Genomic DNA, 18141 nt, shown 5'->3' with positions numbered 1-18141 from the left:
TCAAGTGCTCATTCGACAAAACTCCACCATCATACTCTACACTCGAAGTTCCTCAATTTGCCAAAACATAAAAAAGGGAAGCACCCAGCTAAGAATTGGCTAGAACACTGTTTAAGAAGCTCATTATCAATTATTTCCCCTCTTCTCTTTCTTCAACTCATCAAGAAAGATAAGAGGGCTCCCTTCACCAAAAAAAAAAAAAAAAGAGAGAGAGAGAGAGAGAGAGAGAGAGAAAGGGTCACCAAAAATTCTTCAGTATCATGTTTAACTTATTTCCTACCATGGAGTTATAAAATACATGTGTATGTCATAAATGAGGAAATATAATCAATCAGAACATAAACATTAACTTCCAGACTCGTACCTATAACTACCTACCATATCTGCACCCAACACACAGCTTTCTACCAAGTTACCATAAATTAGGGCCCAGCAAACTATTTCTGTAAAAGGCCAGACAATAAATATTTTAGGCTTTGTGTACCATATTGGTCTCATACATTCTTCTTCGGTTCTTTACTACAGCCCATTAAGAATGCAAAACCATTCTTAGCATCTAGGTCCTAGGCCCTTCCTTGGCAGTTGGCTGTTTCTGCTATCAATAAACTATATTTGTGTTCCTGGTGCACTGGATCCCACAACATTCTAGCAGTTCTCCCATCTCTTTCCTACGTCACCACTTTATGGATTTACTAGATAATTCCCATTGGCATAAAAACATGGTGTTATTTTTCCCCACTTATAAAAAAAAAAAAAAAGGAAAATTTCTCTTGACCTTACTACTCCCCCTTCAAGCTATCACCCCATTTCTTTACTATGCCTATTCTTCCTTACCCCACCCTGCACCTCTCCACTCTCAACTAACTCCAAACAAGCTTTTAAAAACGAGGCTCCAACAAAAATGTTTTTGTTAAAACCAGCTTCCTCCTGCTAAATCCCTGGGCCCTTCTCAGTCCTCATTTTCCTTGATTTGGTTAATCATTAGCATTTGATACTGCTAATCAATCCTTCCTTCTCATATACTCTCTTCCCTTGCCTTCAAAGACACCACACTTGGTTTTCCTACCTCACAGGCCACTCCTTTACAGCCTCCTCTGCTGTTTTCTCATCTTTTACCTTGACTTCCTAATGATATGGTGCCTTGGGCTCAGTTCTTGGTTCTCTTCTCCACCTAGAATTCATCCCTTTGATGATATCATCCTAACTCAAGCCCCATTTCTATTCTTCTTACCAATCCCAGTATATTCTTCACAAAGTAGGCACAATGCAAGTCAAAGCATGCTCAAAGATTCCCATGACTCTCAAAAAACCTACAACATCCTACATGATCTGTCTCTCTCCCCGACTATCCCAAGAATTTCATGCTTCCCTCTCATGTATTCCATGAAAGTCATGGGGCCTCCTTGTTGCTGCTTGAACTGTCCAAGTAGCTCCACATTAAGGCTTTTGTCTGGCTCTTTTCTCTGTCTCCAGATAACTGCACTGCCAATGCTTAATCTCTTTAAATCTGTTGTTATCACCTTTCCCATGATGCCTACCTTGACCACTACATTTATAACTCTCCTCTTTGCACTTTGTGATTTGCTTATCCTATCTATCTTGGTATCTGTCTTTATATATATGCATATATATATATATATATATAATTAACATAAAATGTATTTATGATGGTAATTATGTTTTTCTAATTGCCTGTCTTTCCTCACTAACTCCATAAATATAGAGACAATTAATATGTCCACTATGTATCCCAAATATCAAGCATACAGTTAATATTCAAAACAGTTTGCTATGCCCATAAATACATGTTAATTCTCACTAATGTCAGCATATAGTGTAAGGGCCTATTTAGCCAGAGCGATTCCATCTGGTTAAACAGTGATTTTGTTGTTTATGCAGTAATTAAACTGACCCTGCCCCCCGACCAGGGGACTTACTTCAAAGCAAGTCCAGGAAACCAGTCCCAGGTAACAAAGCCCAAATACAAGGGTGGGTCAGGCCGGGTGGAGACATCCAATCAGTGGGTGCGCATACTGTCTCCCTAGCTACCAAGGAGTGTGGGCCCCGCCTTTTGGGCGCCTTCTGGGCACCAATTCTGACCAAGGTGATAGGCTAGTTCAAATATCTACTATAGGGTAAATTGTGATTCAATTGGTCACTTGTGTGTGACCTAGCATGACTATGCAGCTTTCTCTGTATGTTGCAATCTCATTGGCCACCTGTGTGTGGCCAGGCTCAACCACATGGCCCTTGCCCTTTAAAAGTTAGTCAGTAAGGCAGGGAAGGGTCGCCCTCTTTGTAAGAAGCAGCCCCGAATAGTCAGTTTGATTCTCAATGCTTGGCGCAAAATAAAGCTTTGCTTGACCTTCACTTTGTCTCGCTCCTTTTTTTTTTTTTTTTTTAAGATTTTATTTATTTGTCAGAGAGAGAGAGGAGAGCGAGCGAGCACAGGCAGACAGAATGGCAGGCAGAGGGAGAAGCAGGCTCCCCGCCAAGCAAGGAGCCCGATGTGGGACTCGATCCCAGGACACTGGGATCATGACCTGAGCCGAAGGCAGCTGCTTAACCAACTGAGCCACCCAGGCGTCCCTGTCTCGCTCCTTTGATCACGGACCTATCATTGGGGGACCCATCATATATGTTCTGTCAAATAATACAGAATTTTATATCTTACTGAACAATTTTGTCTTAAAATATAACATCTAGGGGCATCTTGGTGGCTCAGTCAGTTAAGCATCTACCTTTAGCTCAGGACATGATCCCAGAATCCCAGGATCAAGTCCCACACTGGGTTCCCTGCTCACAGGGAGTCTGCTTCTCCTTCTGCCCCTACCTGTGATCATGCTCTCTTTCTCCCTCTCTCTCTCTCAAGTAAATAAAATCTTTTTTAAAAATGCAAAAGATTTTTACAAATGTAACATCCATACCTCAATTAAATTCTATAGAAGAGAAATTGCCTAAGGACTGACATCACTTCTAAAAGCCAATAAATATTCTTACCTACCTACAACTGAATTACTTTCAGAATAATAACAAAAAATTCTCTAAGTTGTAAACACAGCAACCAGGTTACTTTTAATCTGACACCTCGAGACTTACTACAAAACTAAACACTATAGGCAAAAGAAACAGGTTGCAGACAAAAAAAAAAAAAGTTAAACTATCTCAGTCAAATGAGAAATATATAAGTTTAAGAGTATCAAATGATATTCACCACTTAATTTTAAATATGCTATTAAACTTGTACAGAACACAAATTTTTAAGATTCCCATGTTTCCCTGACACTGTACTCCATCTTCACAACTCTACTTTGCAAAGACCACAGTTTAATTCAAAGTTTCATTTTATTTTCATAGACTTTTCATTATCATTAATCATAGTTAATTTCTTTCTCATTTCCACATTTAAATCGTATTTTTGCTTCAGGTTCTTTTTATACCTTTAACAACTTGTTTAATCCTACCAACTCTCCTTCAATTCTTTTTAGAATATTTTATCCTTCATATACTATGAGGTATAATTCTAATTCTTCACTTAAATATTTACCTATCACTCTTCCTTTTCTTCCTCACCAGAATTCATCTTAGACTTTAATTCCAATCATATTCAATCATAGCTTTAAAGCAATCTCCTCTTAAACACAGACATTTTTATATTCTCCAAAGTAACAAGGTTAGTATTTTCACTTGGTAGAGTTGCCAGATAAAATATAGGATGCTCAGTTAAATCTGAATTTCAGATAAGCAACCAACAAATTTTTAGTGTACCCATGCAATATTTGGAACAAAAGCAAAAATACATATTTTTAAAGTTATTTTGTATGGAGCCTACGTGCAACATATACAATTTTATAATGAAGACTAACAAGGTCAGTTCTGACTGGTTGATGCCCAGGTTGTACCAGTTATATTATTATATTGAAAACAATACTGATAATCAAATTACTCTTTCTAATTCCTCTTTTATTCTGTTAATAGATGGTTGATAAAATAAAACTGGCAGCTGAAAAAAAAGTCAGATAAAGCTGCCACCCATGTGATTTCTCATGTCATCCAATCATACAGAGGATAATCTCTATTGCACCAAAAGCAAATGAATGATTTATTTTATAATATTGGTGCTGTGTTCCCAAAAGCTTGTAAAATAAAAGCTCAGGTAAATTAAAACTTACGGAACAAACTGAAAGTATTTTTATATAAGCAAATACACTTCATTCTAAGAAAATGAAAGGTGACAGGATTTTTAATGTCTAATACAGGCTCAGTCCCCTACTTCTTTGAAGTTAATATTTTCATACTAAGAATTTGAGGAAAGCAATCTCTAGAGAGGTAATAAAATTTCTACAAAACAAACTTACATGCACAATGACAAAAATTAACTATGTATATACTGAGTTCATGTATTCTCAAATCAGTCCCATGTAGCAAGTAGTTACTACCACTGATATAACTGTTTATAAATTTGGACAGCAATAAAATAAGAAATTTAGTATAGCCTTATTACCAAAATAACCCAATACATTATGAACATTTGAAAAAAAACTTACTTCAGGACCATTTGAAAAGAACTGTAGTTAAAAGTATATCCACCAATCACCCACATAAATTTCCCATGTAAAACTGCTTTATGGGAAGCCCGACCTACAGAAGGACTGAAGGGTTTAACATTTGGCAAAATCCAGTAAGACTCAGTAGAAGGAACATTCAAAGAACAATCAGGACCTATTAAAAAAAAAAAATCAAACACAATGCATTAAACAAAGACCTTAGGTTATAGAAATAGAATATATGGATTAAGAAAATTTAAGAATTCAATGCTCATGATATTAATAAATGCAATATACATAAAATGATCTAAAATATAACTTATAGGAAAATTTCTAAGACCAAAAATAATGCCTACTGGGCAAAAAATTCATATACCCAATCAGACATAAATACCACAACCTGAAAAAAAATCAATTAAGTAATACGAAATATCCTATTTACTTTATTATGCTACTAGAATGCTACTGGAGTATTAGACTGCAAATCAATGCACATGAATCCTGGTTTGGTCACTGACAACAAATGTGACCTTGAGCAAGTCTGTTTGTCTCTCCCATCATCAATCTTTCATCTATAAAACAGAAATAACAATTGATCCCCTAAAGGTTATCATAATTTTTTAAAGGACAATGGACAGTGGGAATGAAAGCATTTATAAATTTAAAACTATTAAACAAATATGAAACCAAAAATTATATTTTTCTTAGTGTCATTATATTAAGAACAACCAAAATTGGTATTAGTAGAGAGGTTTATTATCCTCAAACAGAAAAAAATTATTATGCATAATAAAATAAAAAATATTAATAAGTGCAGGATAACTTAAATAACTTTAAGTTAAAAACACTGCCTTTACCTACCCATCATTCAAGTTACTCATGAGACTTGATTTCCTCCTCTGTAAAATATAGGAGACTAGCCTAGATCAGGTTTCTCAAACTTAACTAATTGAAGGAATGCTCTTAAAGGAAATATATATTTCACCAAACTTAAGGTTCATAAATTATTTTAATTCTAAGGAAACTAAAATACATTGAAATAAAACTAAATATAAATTCCTTATGTTTGAAGTACTTTTATAAATATAAAACCAACAAAAATTTATAAATTGTATATAAACTTACAAAACCAGTAAAATTAATGTTTACTTAATATGATGGTAATAGTGTTCTGCTCAAAGTAAATCATTGGTCCCAAGTTGAAAATGATATTACTACAGTGCCTTTTTAATGTATTTTAGCATACCTATATTATCTTGACATAATTCGCCCATCACTTTTCTTTCCTTTACCTTTAATAAATAGTTTAAATTCAATAATATGCTATATTATCATTTTAACTGCCCTTGTCACAAAAGCATAAAACACCTAAGGAATATTCTTTTTAGCCTATAGTAAGTAACATCACTTGGTCTCAAATCCATAGCAAACAGGAATGCTGACATTGCAACCAAGTGACATTTTTACTCAATTACGAGATCAATCACTTGGCTTAAATTTGTTAATACCAAAAAGTTTTAGATTATCTTGAATCACAAAATTTTAAAATATCCGACCAGACTCTGATGTGAGAGACATTAACCCATACAGTTTCCATTTGTTTATGTGTTCACTCACCCATGCACTCACTCATTCATCTTCAAAGTCCTTTTCAATGCTTGCATGCTATATTTTTCAGGTACAAACTAGGTAGCATTCTAACTTATCTCTTTGATAACAGCATAATCCTTTAAATCAGATACAGAAAATATTACTGTTTCTGAGTGAGAAGACTACAAACTATTCCTTGGTAACTGAAGAAATTTAAAGAACATACTGCTGTCAAAAATATTTTTTAATTCCAATTCTAAATCACTTAGAATCCACTCAATTCAAGTTGGCAAACAACAACCCATGAGCAAACCCCAGCCCACTATCTGTTTTCGTAAATGAGATTTTATTAGAACACAGCGTGCTCGTTCAAGTGCGACCAGTGGCTGCTTCGGCAGGAGCACAGCTGAATACTGCAACACACACCGTGTGGCCTACAGACAAAACTCACAGAACGGTTCACCAGTCTCTGAGTAAACTGAAGAGAAATGAGATCATATGGACGTTATATATAAGTAATATATTCATTGGTATGAATTTTTGTATTTTGTTTTCTTAAAAAGGAAATGTAGATTTATTTTAAATCATGTAAGTCAGGAATAATAAAGCAAATAGGGTAAAATGTTAACAATAGGTGAATCTGGGGGTAAAGGGCGCTTGGAGAGTCTTTGTACTATTCTTATTCCTGCAATTTCTTCATAAATTTAAAATTTTCTAAGTAAAAACTTAAAAAAAGTCTACCACCTAAAGGCAGAGCTGGGTATTATTTGACAAAGAGCTTGACCGAGAATTAACAGCACGTAAAACTCTTGAGAGTCAGAACCATATTTAAAGTGTAATATGTTTATGAAATCTGTGCTAAAGCAAAATATTTCAGAGCAGGTTTGTGGTAGGCTATATAAAGCCCCCCGCCCCAAAGAAGTCTAGGTCCTAATCACTGGAACCTGTGAATGTTACCTTATCTGGCAAAAGGAACTTTGAAGATATGACTAAATTAGGAATCGAGCTCAGAAGTTTATCCTTGATTATCCAGGCAGGCTTTGAATGTGATTACAAGTTTCCTTAACAAGAGAGGGAGATGTGAATACAGAAGAAGAAAACAATATAACCACTGAAGTCAGCTGTAGTGTAAGCTTTGATAGTGGAGGAGGGGAAAACTAGGAACTGAAGCTCTAGAAGCAGGAAAGGTCAAGGATCTAGAAAAGATCTAGAGCCTCCAGGAGTGTGACCTTGCAAGCCCTGAGATTTTAGACCAGTGAAACTGACTTCACACTTCTTATCTCAGATGGTAAGAGATTAATAAATGTGTATTGTTTTACGACATCAGGTTTATGGTAATTCATTATAGCAGTTATAAGAAACTAACACGTATAACTAAATTTATTACTTAATTTATTTAAATATTGTTATTTAATACAGAAAAATAAGATTCTAGAGGTTTTTTAAATTTTACTCAGTAATCTAAAAAATCTGATTTTCTACACAAAATAGGAGTTAAAATTTTTCTTATCTTTGTTACTACCATATCTTATTTCCAGCAATTATTAGAAGAAATGTCTATAGTCAAACTCTATAGATTGTCTTTATTTCATTCTAAATTAGGAAGTTTATAAATAGAATGAGATTTATGATTTATGAATATGGCTTAAAAGTTTAAGGAAAACTAGATACCTTAATTTGTAGCATGCTGTGTTCTATAACTAAAGTAATTAAAAACATCATTTTATAGGGTGCCTGAGTGGCTCAGTGAGTTAAGCATCTGACTTTGGCTCGGGTCATGATATCAAGGTCCTAGGATCAAGTCCCACATCAGAGTCCCTGCTCGGCGGACAATCTTGTCACTCTCCCTTGCTCATTCTCTCTCTCAAATAAATAAATGAAATCCTTTTTTAAAAATGTAACTTTATAAACTGAACATTAATTTAAAACATAAATAACTACAAAGAATACACTATACACAAAGGCTTCACCATCCATTAAAAATCTAATATTGGTATCTATATTTAAGGCCCTCAAAGACTCCCTTTTTAGTTTTTCTTAAGAGGGTGGGGAAGAGGCAGGGGGAGAGGAAGAGAGAGAATCTTAAGCAGGCTCCACTCTGCACAGGGCTAATCTCAGGTCCCTGAGATCATGACCTGAGCCAAATTCAAGAGTCTTGATGCTTAACTAACTGAGCCACCTAGGCACCCCAAGACTCCCTTTTTATAAAAATATATCCATGAGGGACGCCTGGGTGGCTCAGTGGGTTAAAGCCTCTGCCTTCAGCTCGGGTCATGGTTCCAGGGTCCTGGGTTCGAGGCCTGCGGCGGAGACTCTGCTCAGCGGGGGAGTCTGCTTCCCTTCCTCTCTCTCTGCCTGCCTCTCTGCCTACTTGTGATCTCTGTCAAATAAATAAATAAAATATTTAAAAAAAAAAAAAATATATATATATATATATATCCATGAAAGGTCCTCTATCTACCATTTCCTAATGTGGCCCCTTATGCAGCCCCTCTGCATTAACTCTCCCTGCACAACTTCTCTCTATCTCCTCAAGGTATGCAGAACTCAGCTGTCTTGAAAAGATGTAATAAACTAATTCACATTACAGTGGGGATTTCATAAAGATTTAATACGCTACATTTTCCACAGGTTGTGCATCATTTATAATCCACAGAGCATAAATGAATTTCTAATGCTGTAACTTTGGAGATTAGTAAAGGCTGTTGAGAGATTTTTGAAGGGAAAATGATATTCTACACACAATCATAGAGAGTAGAATTACACTCTGATCTCTCCCAAATGTGTATCTCTAGTCCCACAATCCCTCTTGAATTCCAGGTTCAAAGACAGATGACCTATATGACATCTCCACCAGCTGGATGTCTAATAATAATCTCAAACCTAACATGTCCAAAACTAAAATCTTAACTCTTCCCTTTCAAATCTGCTCCCTCACTAGTGTTCACCATCTCAGTAAATGGCACTTCCGTTCACCTCACTGCTCAGGACAAAGACCATGGGGCTATTCCTGAGCTCTCTCTTTCACCCACATTCCATATCCAATCCATCAACAAATCCTGGACTGACATTCATTAGGTATGCAGGCATACAGCCTTTCTGACCATTAAAATATGGAAAGGTTTCAGTTGAAGCAGATGCTGCCTCAAGCCCCTGGCCTACCCTCCCAGTTCCCCTGGTCCCTTCCTGAGATAATCCACCCTCTCCAGTCAACAACTAAAGGCATGATATCTGGCACTGCATGGCTCCTCCAGGATCTAGCTTCAGTCCTAAGGCCAGCATCCATTTTGACTGGCTGGTGTCTGAGTGTCTGTACCCTACCGATGATAAACATCTTTAAATTCTGTCATTTCTACTAGACACCAACCACCAATTCTTTCCTTTACAGCTACCATCCTAGTCCTAGCCACCTATTTGGAACTATTTGGAACAAAATAGTTTCCAAAAAGGAAACCAAAAACTGGTTTCCTTATTTCCATTCTGGTTCCCTTCTCATCACATTCTACTCTCCACAATGCAACCAGAGTGATTAAAAATATGAATTCACTCCTACTCAAAATCCTTCAGTGGTTTCCCATCACACTTCAAACAAAATGAAAAATTCCTAACATAGCCCAACACCTATGAGTGGTCCCAGTATATATGTACCGAATGAATGAATAAAAATAACCTTAGAGCTATAAAAGATCAAAAGTATGAGCTATGAAGTAAACCAAGATTTCCAACTTACTAGATATGAAACCTTGGACAAGTTACTACTTCAAGCTCCTTTACAGTAATCCTAATCCTTTTTTTTTTAAGATTATTTATTTATTTGTTTATTTGACAGAGAGAAAGAGAGCCAGAAAGGGAATCCAAGCGGGGGAGAGAGAGCGGGAGAAGCAGGCTTCCCGCTGAGTGGGGAGCCCCATGCAAGGTTCAATCCCAGGACCCTGGGATCATGACCTGAGCCAAAGGCAGATGCTTAACTTAAAGACTGAGCCACCCAGGTGTCCCAGTAATCCTATTCTTATTATTAAGTCAATCCCCTCATTTTATATATAAGAAAACTAAGTATACTTGAGGCAATCTATGTTAATAAAGCCTAGTGTCATTAGATATTACAAATAGACATGTCAAAGAAAAAAGGAAAATTACAAGTAAAAAATTCCTATAATCCCAAGGGGCACCTGGATGGCTAAGTCGGTTAGCAAACTGATCTTGATTTTGGCTCAGATCATGATCTCAGAGTAGTGAGATCAGCCCTACATCAGGCTCCACACTGGGCAGGGAGTCTGCTTGAGATTCTCCCTCTGCCCTCCCCATATCCACCTCACTCACTCCCTCTCTCTCAAAAAGTCCTATAATAGCAGGGAAATCAAATTGAGAAAAAAATTGCAAAGATAAAACCTAGAATAAAGAAAGAACTGCAAAATGTTTAAAATTCTTCCAAAGTAATTCTAGACCACTAAATTACATTCCAAAGTGTTATATTTTGCACTGGAAAAACTGGACAAGTTTTTCTAAAGGAATCTATCTCTGACTTTATAATGGAAATCAATACAAAAAAATCTATTTATATAACACAAATGAAATTTATAAAATAACTTAGCTTCCATATAAAGAAAGATAAAAATTTAAAGTTTTCAGATGAGTGAAACAGCAATCCCCCAAAGGTCCAAAAATTATTAATAGATTATATACAAATTTTCGATGTTACTAGAAAACCTGTAATTGCTATGTACAAAGATACAGAAAGGAAAACCTGCCAGTAAAATTCGATCTCCCCCAAAAAGGAGATTAATTGTTCCTTAGTAATTAATAACTTAACAGCAGGCTTTGATTTCTAAAAACAAGAATTACTCTGAGTGGAGTTTCTCTGTATCATCTAAAGTAAGAAAAGAAACCAAAAAATTATGCAGTCATGTAAGGGATTTTCAGGGGAAAAATTAATCTTTCTCTTGAATTTTGGACTTCCTAATATAGTTTTAGCTCATACTTTTAATTCATATTTAATCTAAGTCATGATGAAAATTATTAAAGTGGTATAGACTTAAAGGGCCAAATTATATTTTTTTTCAGTTCTCAATTAAAAACGCTAAATTAGTGCTAAATTTGTACCAAAGGCAGATTGTTAAGCTAAATTTCTATCAATACATCTATGTTGCAAATATCACTTTTAGTATTTTAAATAAAGCTAATAACAGAAGCATAAAATACATACACATACATACATGAACTCTAATAGTATAGAGGGCACTATAGTACAGAGTACCACTATACTCTGGTATAGTGTATCAGCTAGATTTCTTTGGTTGTAAGCCAAAGAAACTAATTTCAGCTACTTTAAGGAAAAAAATGGGAATTCAACTGGAGAAATTCAGAGAATTTCAAAATGAGGCTTAAAAATCAAGTTTAGAATAGGCAACTCTCTGGATTTATCATCCCATCACGACTACTTTAACTAAATTTAAGGCAATTTCCCAGAAGGAAGTTGGATTGCTAACAGAAAAGGAAAAAATATGCTGAGAAGGAAGATTTAAGAGAGGTGTATATAACTTATTACAATCATTCCAGAAATAATTGTATGATTTAGTATGTATACTGAATCTGAAGTTCTCCAAATAAAAAGCAAAACAAGGTAACAAAAGTATAAGTCATCTTCCAACAGCACTGAAAAATCTGATTTTGTTTCAGTATCCAAAGTATTCTAAACATTTTCTAGCCCCACTAAGCCCATCTCCAAAGCCCAGGCATGAATTTTCATGTATTGTGAATGTTCCCAGCTGTTTTGACAGTATTTTAATTTTATAGAACAATGAGTTGTGTGAATGGTAATCATTATACTGTTCTGTTCCAGGAATATTTGGTTCTCTCAGTTTAGGTCAATGACGCAATTATAATATGGACAGGAACTGTCCTGTTGGCAAAGGAAAGTATTTTCCAACATGTTATTTTGAGTCGTGGAAGGATTAAAACAAAGATTTATGGACTTTGGTTCTGATTAGTTGAAAATGATTAATATAGAGTGAGCTAGGACCGAGAGCAGGATTTGTTTATTCTACTTCTCTAAGTCAGAGACATTAATACCGGAGCTTGTTTCGGCATCAGGTGAGCTTCTCTGAGGAGGGAAGTTACTCGTCTCACACAATACCGCGTCAATTGTATTGTGACTCAGAGCTCGGTCTGTTCCACTCTCTCTCTACACTTACTTTCCTGATGATCTGATTTCATGGCTTAAGTACCACCAATAGTTTCCAATTTAATATTTTTAAGATCCAAATTTATAGCTACAGTACAGACGTCCTCCACTAAACCCCAACTATCTGTTCAACATCTCCACTTAGATGTCTAAAAGACATTTCAAACTTCACATACTGAAGTCAAACTAATTTTCCTCCTAAACTCTTCTTTGTATCCATTGGTAACTCTACCTTACCTCTGTGGTCTAAAAACTCTTAGTCATTTTGACTCTTTCTTTCTCTCACCCCCTCCCATATGCAATGCATCAGCAAATCTTATTAACCCTGCTTTTTAAGTTCCATTTAGCACTCAAGCCACTCTTACCCCTCCACTGCCTGCCCACACTACTATCACCTCTCATCTGGATAATAATTATAGCAGTAACCTCTTAACTGGTACTATGCCTTCAGTATTCTCAATTAGAAGCCAACAGAAACCTTTTAAAACTAAGTCAGATTAGGCGCCTGGGTGGCTCAGTGGGTTAAGCCGCTGCCTTCGGCTCAGGTCATGATCGCAGGGTCCTGGGATCGAGTCCCGCATCGGGCTCTCTGCTCAGCAGGGAGCCTGCTTCCCTCTCTCTCTCTCTCTCTCTCTCTCTCTGCCTGCCTCTCCGTCTACTTGTGATCTCTCTCTGTCAAATAAATAAATAAAAATCTTAAAAAAAAAAAAAAACTAAGTCAGATTAGATCAGTCTTCTGCTCAAAATTTTTCAGTGGTTCCCCATTTCACCTAGGGTGAAAGTCAAAATCATTACAGCTGTCCCCAATGCTAAGGTTAGCTAAACTGGCTCCACTCTTCACATACCTCCATCACTCCAGTAACCCTTAAACCCCATATCTCCAATCCTCTCCCCCGTTCTGTAACTCCTCTGAGCTCCTATCTGACTAATCTTCCATTAGTAATTCAACTCCAGACACACTGGCCTTTTAGCTGGTCCTCAAACACAAAGGGCATGTTTCTTTCTACCTTAGTGCTTTTGTACTGATTGTTCCAACTGCCTAGAATATTCTTCTCCTAAGTAAGGATATAGCTAATTCCCTCACATGTACCAAGTCCTTGCACAAATGTCACCTTCTCGGTAAGGCCTAAACTGACCACTCTATTTTAAATTGTAACTCCCATCCCCATATCTACTCCTCTTTCTCAGCTCTACTTTATTTTTCCACGGCACTTATCCCTTTCTAATATACTATACTTATAACATGTATATTATGTTCATTGTCTGTGATCTCTCTCCCAGTTTAGTGTAAGTAAGCTACATAGAGATCCTTGACTTCTTTGTTCCACGATGTATCCAAAAGGCGTAGAATAGTGACTAAAACTTAGTAGATGCTCAAAAAATTTTGTTACATAAATGAATATAATATATATTTTATATATCAATATATAAAAAAATATATATATACACACACTCACAGACCCACACACACATTCTCAATGCTACCTTTAAACAATCAATTTTTCAACTAGGTTAGGAATAAAAACTTAATTTTATTGACTTGCAAAAAGTCAGATCTGCTGATTTTACTAGTGGGAAGAATGACTAAAAGAAAAGAATTTAATTTAGTATATTACCTGTCATTAAAGTTAAATAGAGAGACAATGTTTATTATTATTAAACATAAAAAGGAAAAGGTAATTTATCCAGTGAATTTTTTAAAGGTGCAACCTATACTCTGATGCGTACTTACATACTAAAGTAACTAAGCATGTCCTGGTATGTCATATGGCTAGCGCAGAAAAAAAAACACTTCAAGATAAAATATTCATGAGTTTAAATTAAAACGTTTTATATTTTTCTAAAACAAACAAAATTATCAAGTTTTTACAACCTGAATGAAGGCAGAGGTTAAGTGTATGTTCTGGTAGTCAATACTGCCACCTACTGGCAAATGTTAAAATCTAAAACCAAAGGATTGTAATGACTGGAAAACAAAGAATCCAAGAGCCACATGCTCAAATTCAGTTGTTTTTCTCAATATTTAAAGTCATTTTTTATAAATTAAGTACATTAAATAATTTATTATAGTACTCATCTTTTGAAACATTTATACTTGAATGTCTATATATCATTAAACTAGTCTTATTCATTTATTCAACTCCAGAAACCAATATTGCACCATATGCTAACTAAGTAAAAATAAATTTAAAAAATAATAATAACAGTTCCCTCAGCAACAACAAAAAACTTGAATGCCTACTACACGTCAAGCCCTACAATAGGTACTGGGGACACAAACATGATCAAAACATAATCATTCTTCACTTCATGGAGCTTATACTCCAGTAGGAAAGAAAATTAAAAATCATACATACATAAATGTGATACGTGCTATAAATTAAAAAGGTAGGGTCCTAGGAAAGCATACAACAGGAGAATCCAACCTGGTCTTAGAATGTTAATGGGGTAAGGTATTCCTGGATGAAATTCAGAAATAAGAAAGGCCGTGAAATACTAAGGGACAAAGAGGCATGAAAGAAACTGAAATAAGTTCAAATAAAGTATGAGTTTAAATAAAGAATCAAAAAAAAAAAAGAATCAGAGGCTCTATATAAAACTATCAAATTCTCTGATTTGTATATGTAGATATTATCTTTTAATCAATAATTTAAAGGCTTAACACAACAAACTCCAATCTTTATATGAGAACCAAGTCTTAACTGAACTGAAATACTATAAACAAAGAATATCCTCAAGACATTCAAAAGGACTGAACAGTAGGATTAAGCAGGACATTCTGGAATAGGAAAGGAACATCACAGGAACAACTGTTAAATGGTTAGGTAATGGTCATGTATATAAAGACGTTGACCTATTTTTCATCTCTATAAAATAGGGGGGAAATGTCTTGTGTAATGGATTAAGAAAAAGAAAATCAGACGCTGAAGCCTATGGGTTTATTTTTTTAACCTGTCTACTTCCATCATCTGTTCCACACTGCAAAGTTTTTTTCTGAGTAGACATCAGAGAACTACTTATACCACTCCTTGTCAATTAAGGCAACAATCAACATTTTAAAATATTTTATTTGGGGGCGCCTGGGTGGCTCAGTTGGTTAAGCAACTGCCTTCGGCTCTGGTCATGATCCTGGAGTCCCAGGATCGAGTCCTACATCAGGCTCCCTGTTCCATGGGGAGTCTGCTTCTCCCTTTGACCTTCTCCGCTCTAATGCTCTCTCTCTCTCTCTCTCTCTCTCTCAAATAAATAAATAAAACCTTTTTTTAAAAGTTTAAAAAATATTTTATTTGGATTTTGTATTTGTTTCAGAGACTCTAATCATATAAACCCTCTTCTTGTTTGGGAAAATCTCTCTTGTGTGAATTCTGTTCAGAAACAGGATCTCTTACTACTACATGAATCAGAGAAGCTAAATTCTCTTTATATATCTCTAGGCAGCCAAGGTATGAGTAGGACCTCAGCCAAACAGATGCTACTAAGCAGGACTTTGAATCTTAACAAGTGATACAAAGGTGTAGGAAACATTCAGAATTCTCTCTAGCCATGCCTGAAGCATGTTGTATGCACAGTAAGGATGCCAGTGGGATCCCAGGGTCCAGTGGAGTGACATGAATATCCTAATCCAACATTCCTGTGGCTTCATCTTTCAGGTAACTGTGAATCTACCCACCTGCCTTTCCGTTGTACTTGACCCTTTCCAACCAAGGTTCGTCCAGCCTTTTATCTCTCTTCAGAGCTACTGGGGACCCTTCTGTATTAGTTAGGGTACAGGTTAGGAGAACCAAAACTAAGCTGCTTAAATAAGCTAAAACTCAATTTCTCCCCAATGAAAAATTCTAGAAGCAAATGGGCAAGTAATATTGATTACTAAAGTTATTGTCATCTACCACCATTTGGAAAGATCTCAATGATCTAAAAGTTCCACAGAGCACTTCCACTCGTGTCCTGCTGACCTGAACTTAGTACTACAGCCATACCAGCTGCAAGGGAGGCTGAGAAATGTGGTGTGCAGCTGGAAGGCCATGTGCTAAAAACAAGGGAAAAACGAATTCTGGGCAACAATGGTCTCTGCCATGCTTTCCAATAAGTGCCTTTTCTGCTCAAGTGAGCCAGAGCTGCTTCTGCTCATAATCAAAGACTTCCAGTGACTCAGATTTTGTTTAATTTTTGTAAAAGACAGAAACCTGGAGCCACTCTAATTAGGGAATTGATGGCCTGGGGGGAAGGGTAGAGACGCTACAACTTGGATGCTGCTTTGAAATTCTCTACATATGAACATAAACTCAATTTGTTGTATCATGATTTTGATGTCTTTTAAAAATTCCTCATCTGTCTTAATGTTTGGAAGCCATCTCTAAAGAAAATTACTTTTTAAAGCTCCCTTTTCCCCTTCTGTGACTTATTAGGACTTAAATAATTTTATTAGCTGAAAATCATCACAGAAGCAGATGAGCCCACAGAGGTCCCTACCCTTTAAATAATCTAATATGTATATATCATCTTTGACAACCATACATTATGACATAATTACACATAATACAACAAACCTGTATGCTTTTCAACATGCCTTTCTATAAATTTTTATTTTTTTTAAAGATTTTATTAATTTATTTATTTGACAGAGATCACAAGTAGGCAGAGAGGCAGTCAGAGAGAGAGAGGGAGAAGTAGGATCCCCGCTGAGCAGAGAGCCTGATGTGGGGCTCGATCCCAGGCCGAAGGCAGACGCTTAACCCACTGAGCCACCCAGGCACCCCTCAACATGCCTTTCTATAGGGGGGGGGCAGTTAACATTGATGGCGCCATCTTCCGTTAAAACAAATTCCTCTGTAATTTGGAAAAATTCCTCAAATGGTAAAAAGATGATAGCAAATGATTAAGGAAGAAAGAAGAAAAAGTTAAGGGAGGAAAAAGTATGGTGACGGGTAAGCAGAAATCTTCGAAGGTACCCACAAAAAACTAAATTAGAAAGAGGAACAGAAGCCAGGTGGGACAAGCACTACAGAAATGTTAGGAAGGGAATCCAAGACTTAACATAAAGCTGGGCTTCCCCTCCACGCTTGTCCTCTTTAATAAAATCTCAGTTTCTAGAAAGCAATACTTCTTTTTTTTTTTTGGTATATTAGCATAGTCCCAACAGAGTAAGTAAAATGAACCAACATAAAAGGATAAAATATAATGGAGGTAGCAATAATCTTATTTTTAACCCAAAGACTCCAATTCCAAATAACACATTACAAAAACGTGCCGGATTTTGAATCTCATAAATCGCCTCCTCAGCTCTCACCTTTAAATATCTCAAGTTCTCTGATCATTCCCCAGATGTCCTAGAAACAAATTTCTCTCTCATTTCCCCCTTAATGATTCCTCCCCATTCTACATATCTGAAATAGAAACATCATTTTCTCCCTAGCAGTTCTGGTAGTAATTCCAGCTACTTTAAGCTACACTTCCTTAAATACAAAACCAGGGATCAGGTCTGAAGCTCAAAGGAACCACTATGTATGTCATCTGTCATGAAAGAAGCATAATATCACTTTCACCAAGTACCCTACCCTCAAAACATTCACATCAGCTCAGAGATCAACTCTTTATCTATTAAGAATAGTGGTCTGACTTCTGTACAACATTTTATATTTATTTTTAAAAGTTATATGTAAAATATAGATATATTTCTGTGGGTATAAATATGGGACTATTTATATTATCACTTTGCTTTAAAAGTGAACATGCCCAGTATTTGCTACCCCATTTCCAATTTCTTATATGTAAGAGTCAGGAATTTCCTTTGTCTTAAGGCACTACTGACAAGAATAATAAAAT

At 35.9% G+C, this 18141-nt stretch overlaps 1 protein-coding gene across 7 annotated transcripts in view; it reads right to left on the bottom strand.

Annotated features, from left to right (window-relative positions):
• The window catches only part of ATRNL1 (attractin like 1), an 817982-nt gene that overhangs the window by 760435 nt on the left and 39406 nt on the right, over positions 1-18141 (bottom strand). For all 7 annotated transcript variants that reach the window (XM_047702609.1, XM_047702610.1, XM_047702611.1 and 4 more), the window contains exon 6: positions 4548-4722. In XM_047702609.1, the coding sequence (XP_047558565.1) occupies positions 4548-4722 (175 nt within the window). The remainder of the gene's footprint in view (positions 1-4547; positions 4723-18141) is intronic.

Source organism: Lutra lutra, chromosome 14, assembly GCF_902655055.1.
Source record: "Lutra lutra chromosome 14, mLutLut1.2, whole genome shotgun sequence".
Lineage (NCBI taxonomy): Eukaryota > Metazoa > Chordata > Mammalia > Carnivora > Mustelidae > Lutra > Lutra lutra.
Note: the sequence above shows the minus strand (reverse complement) of the source record. Positions and strands in the feature narration are given on the sequence as shown.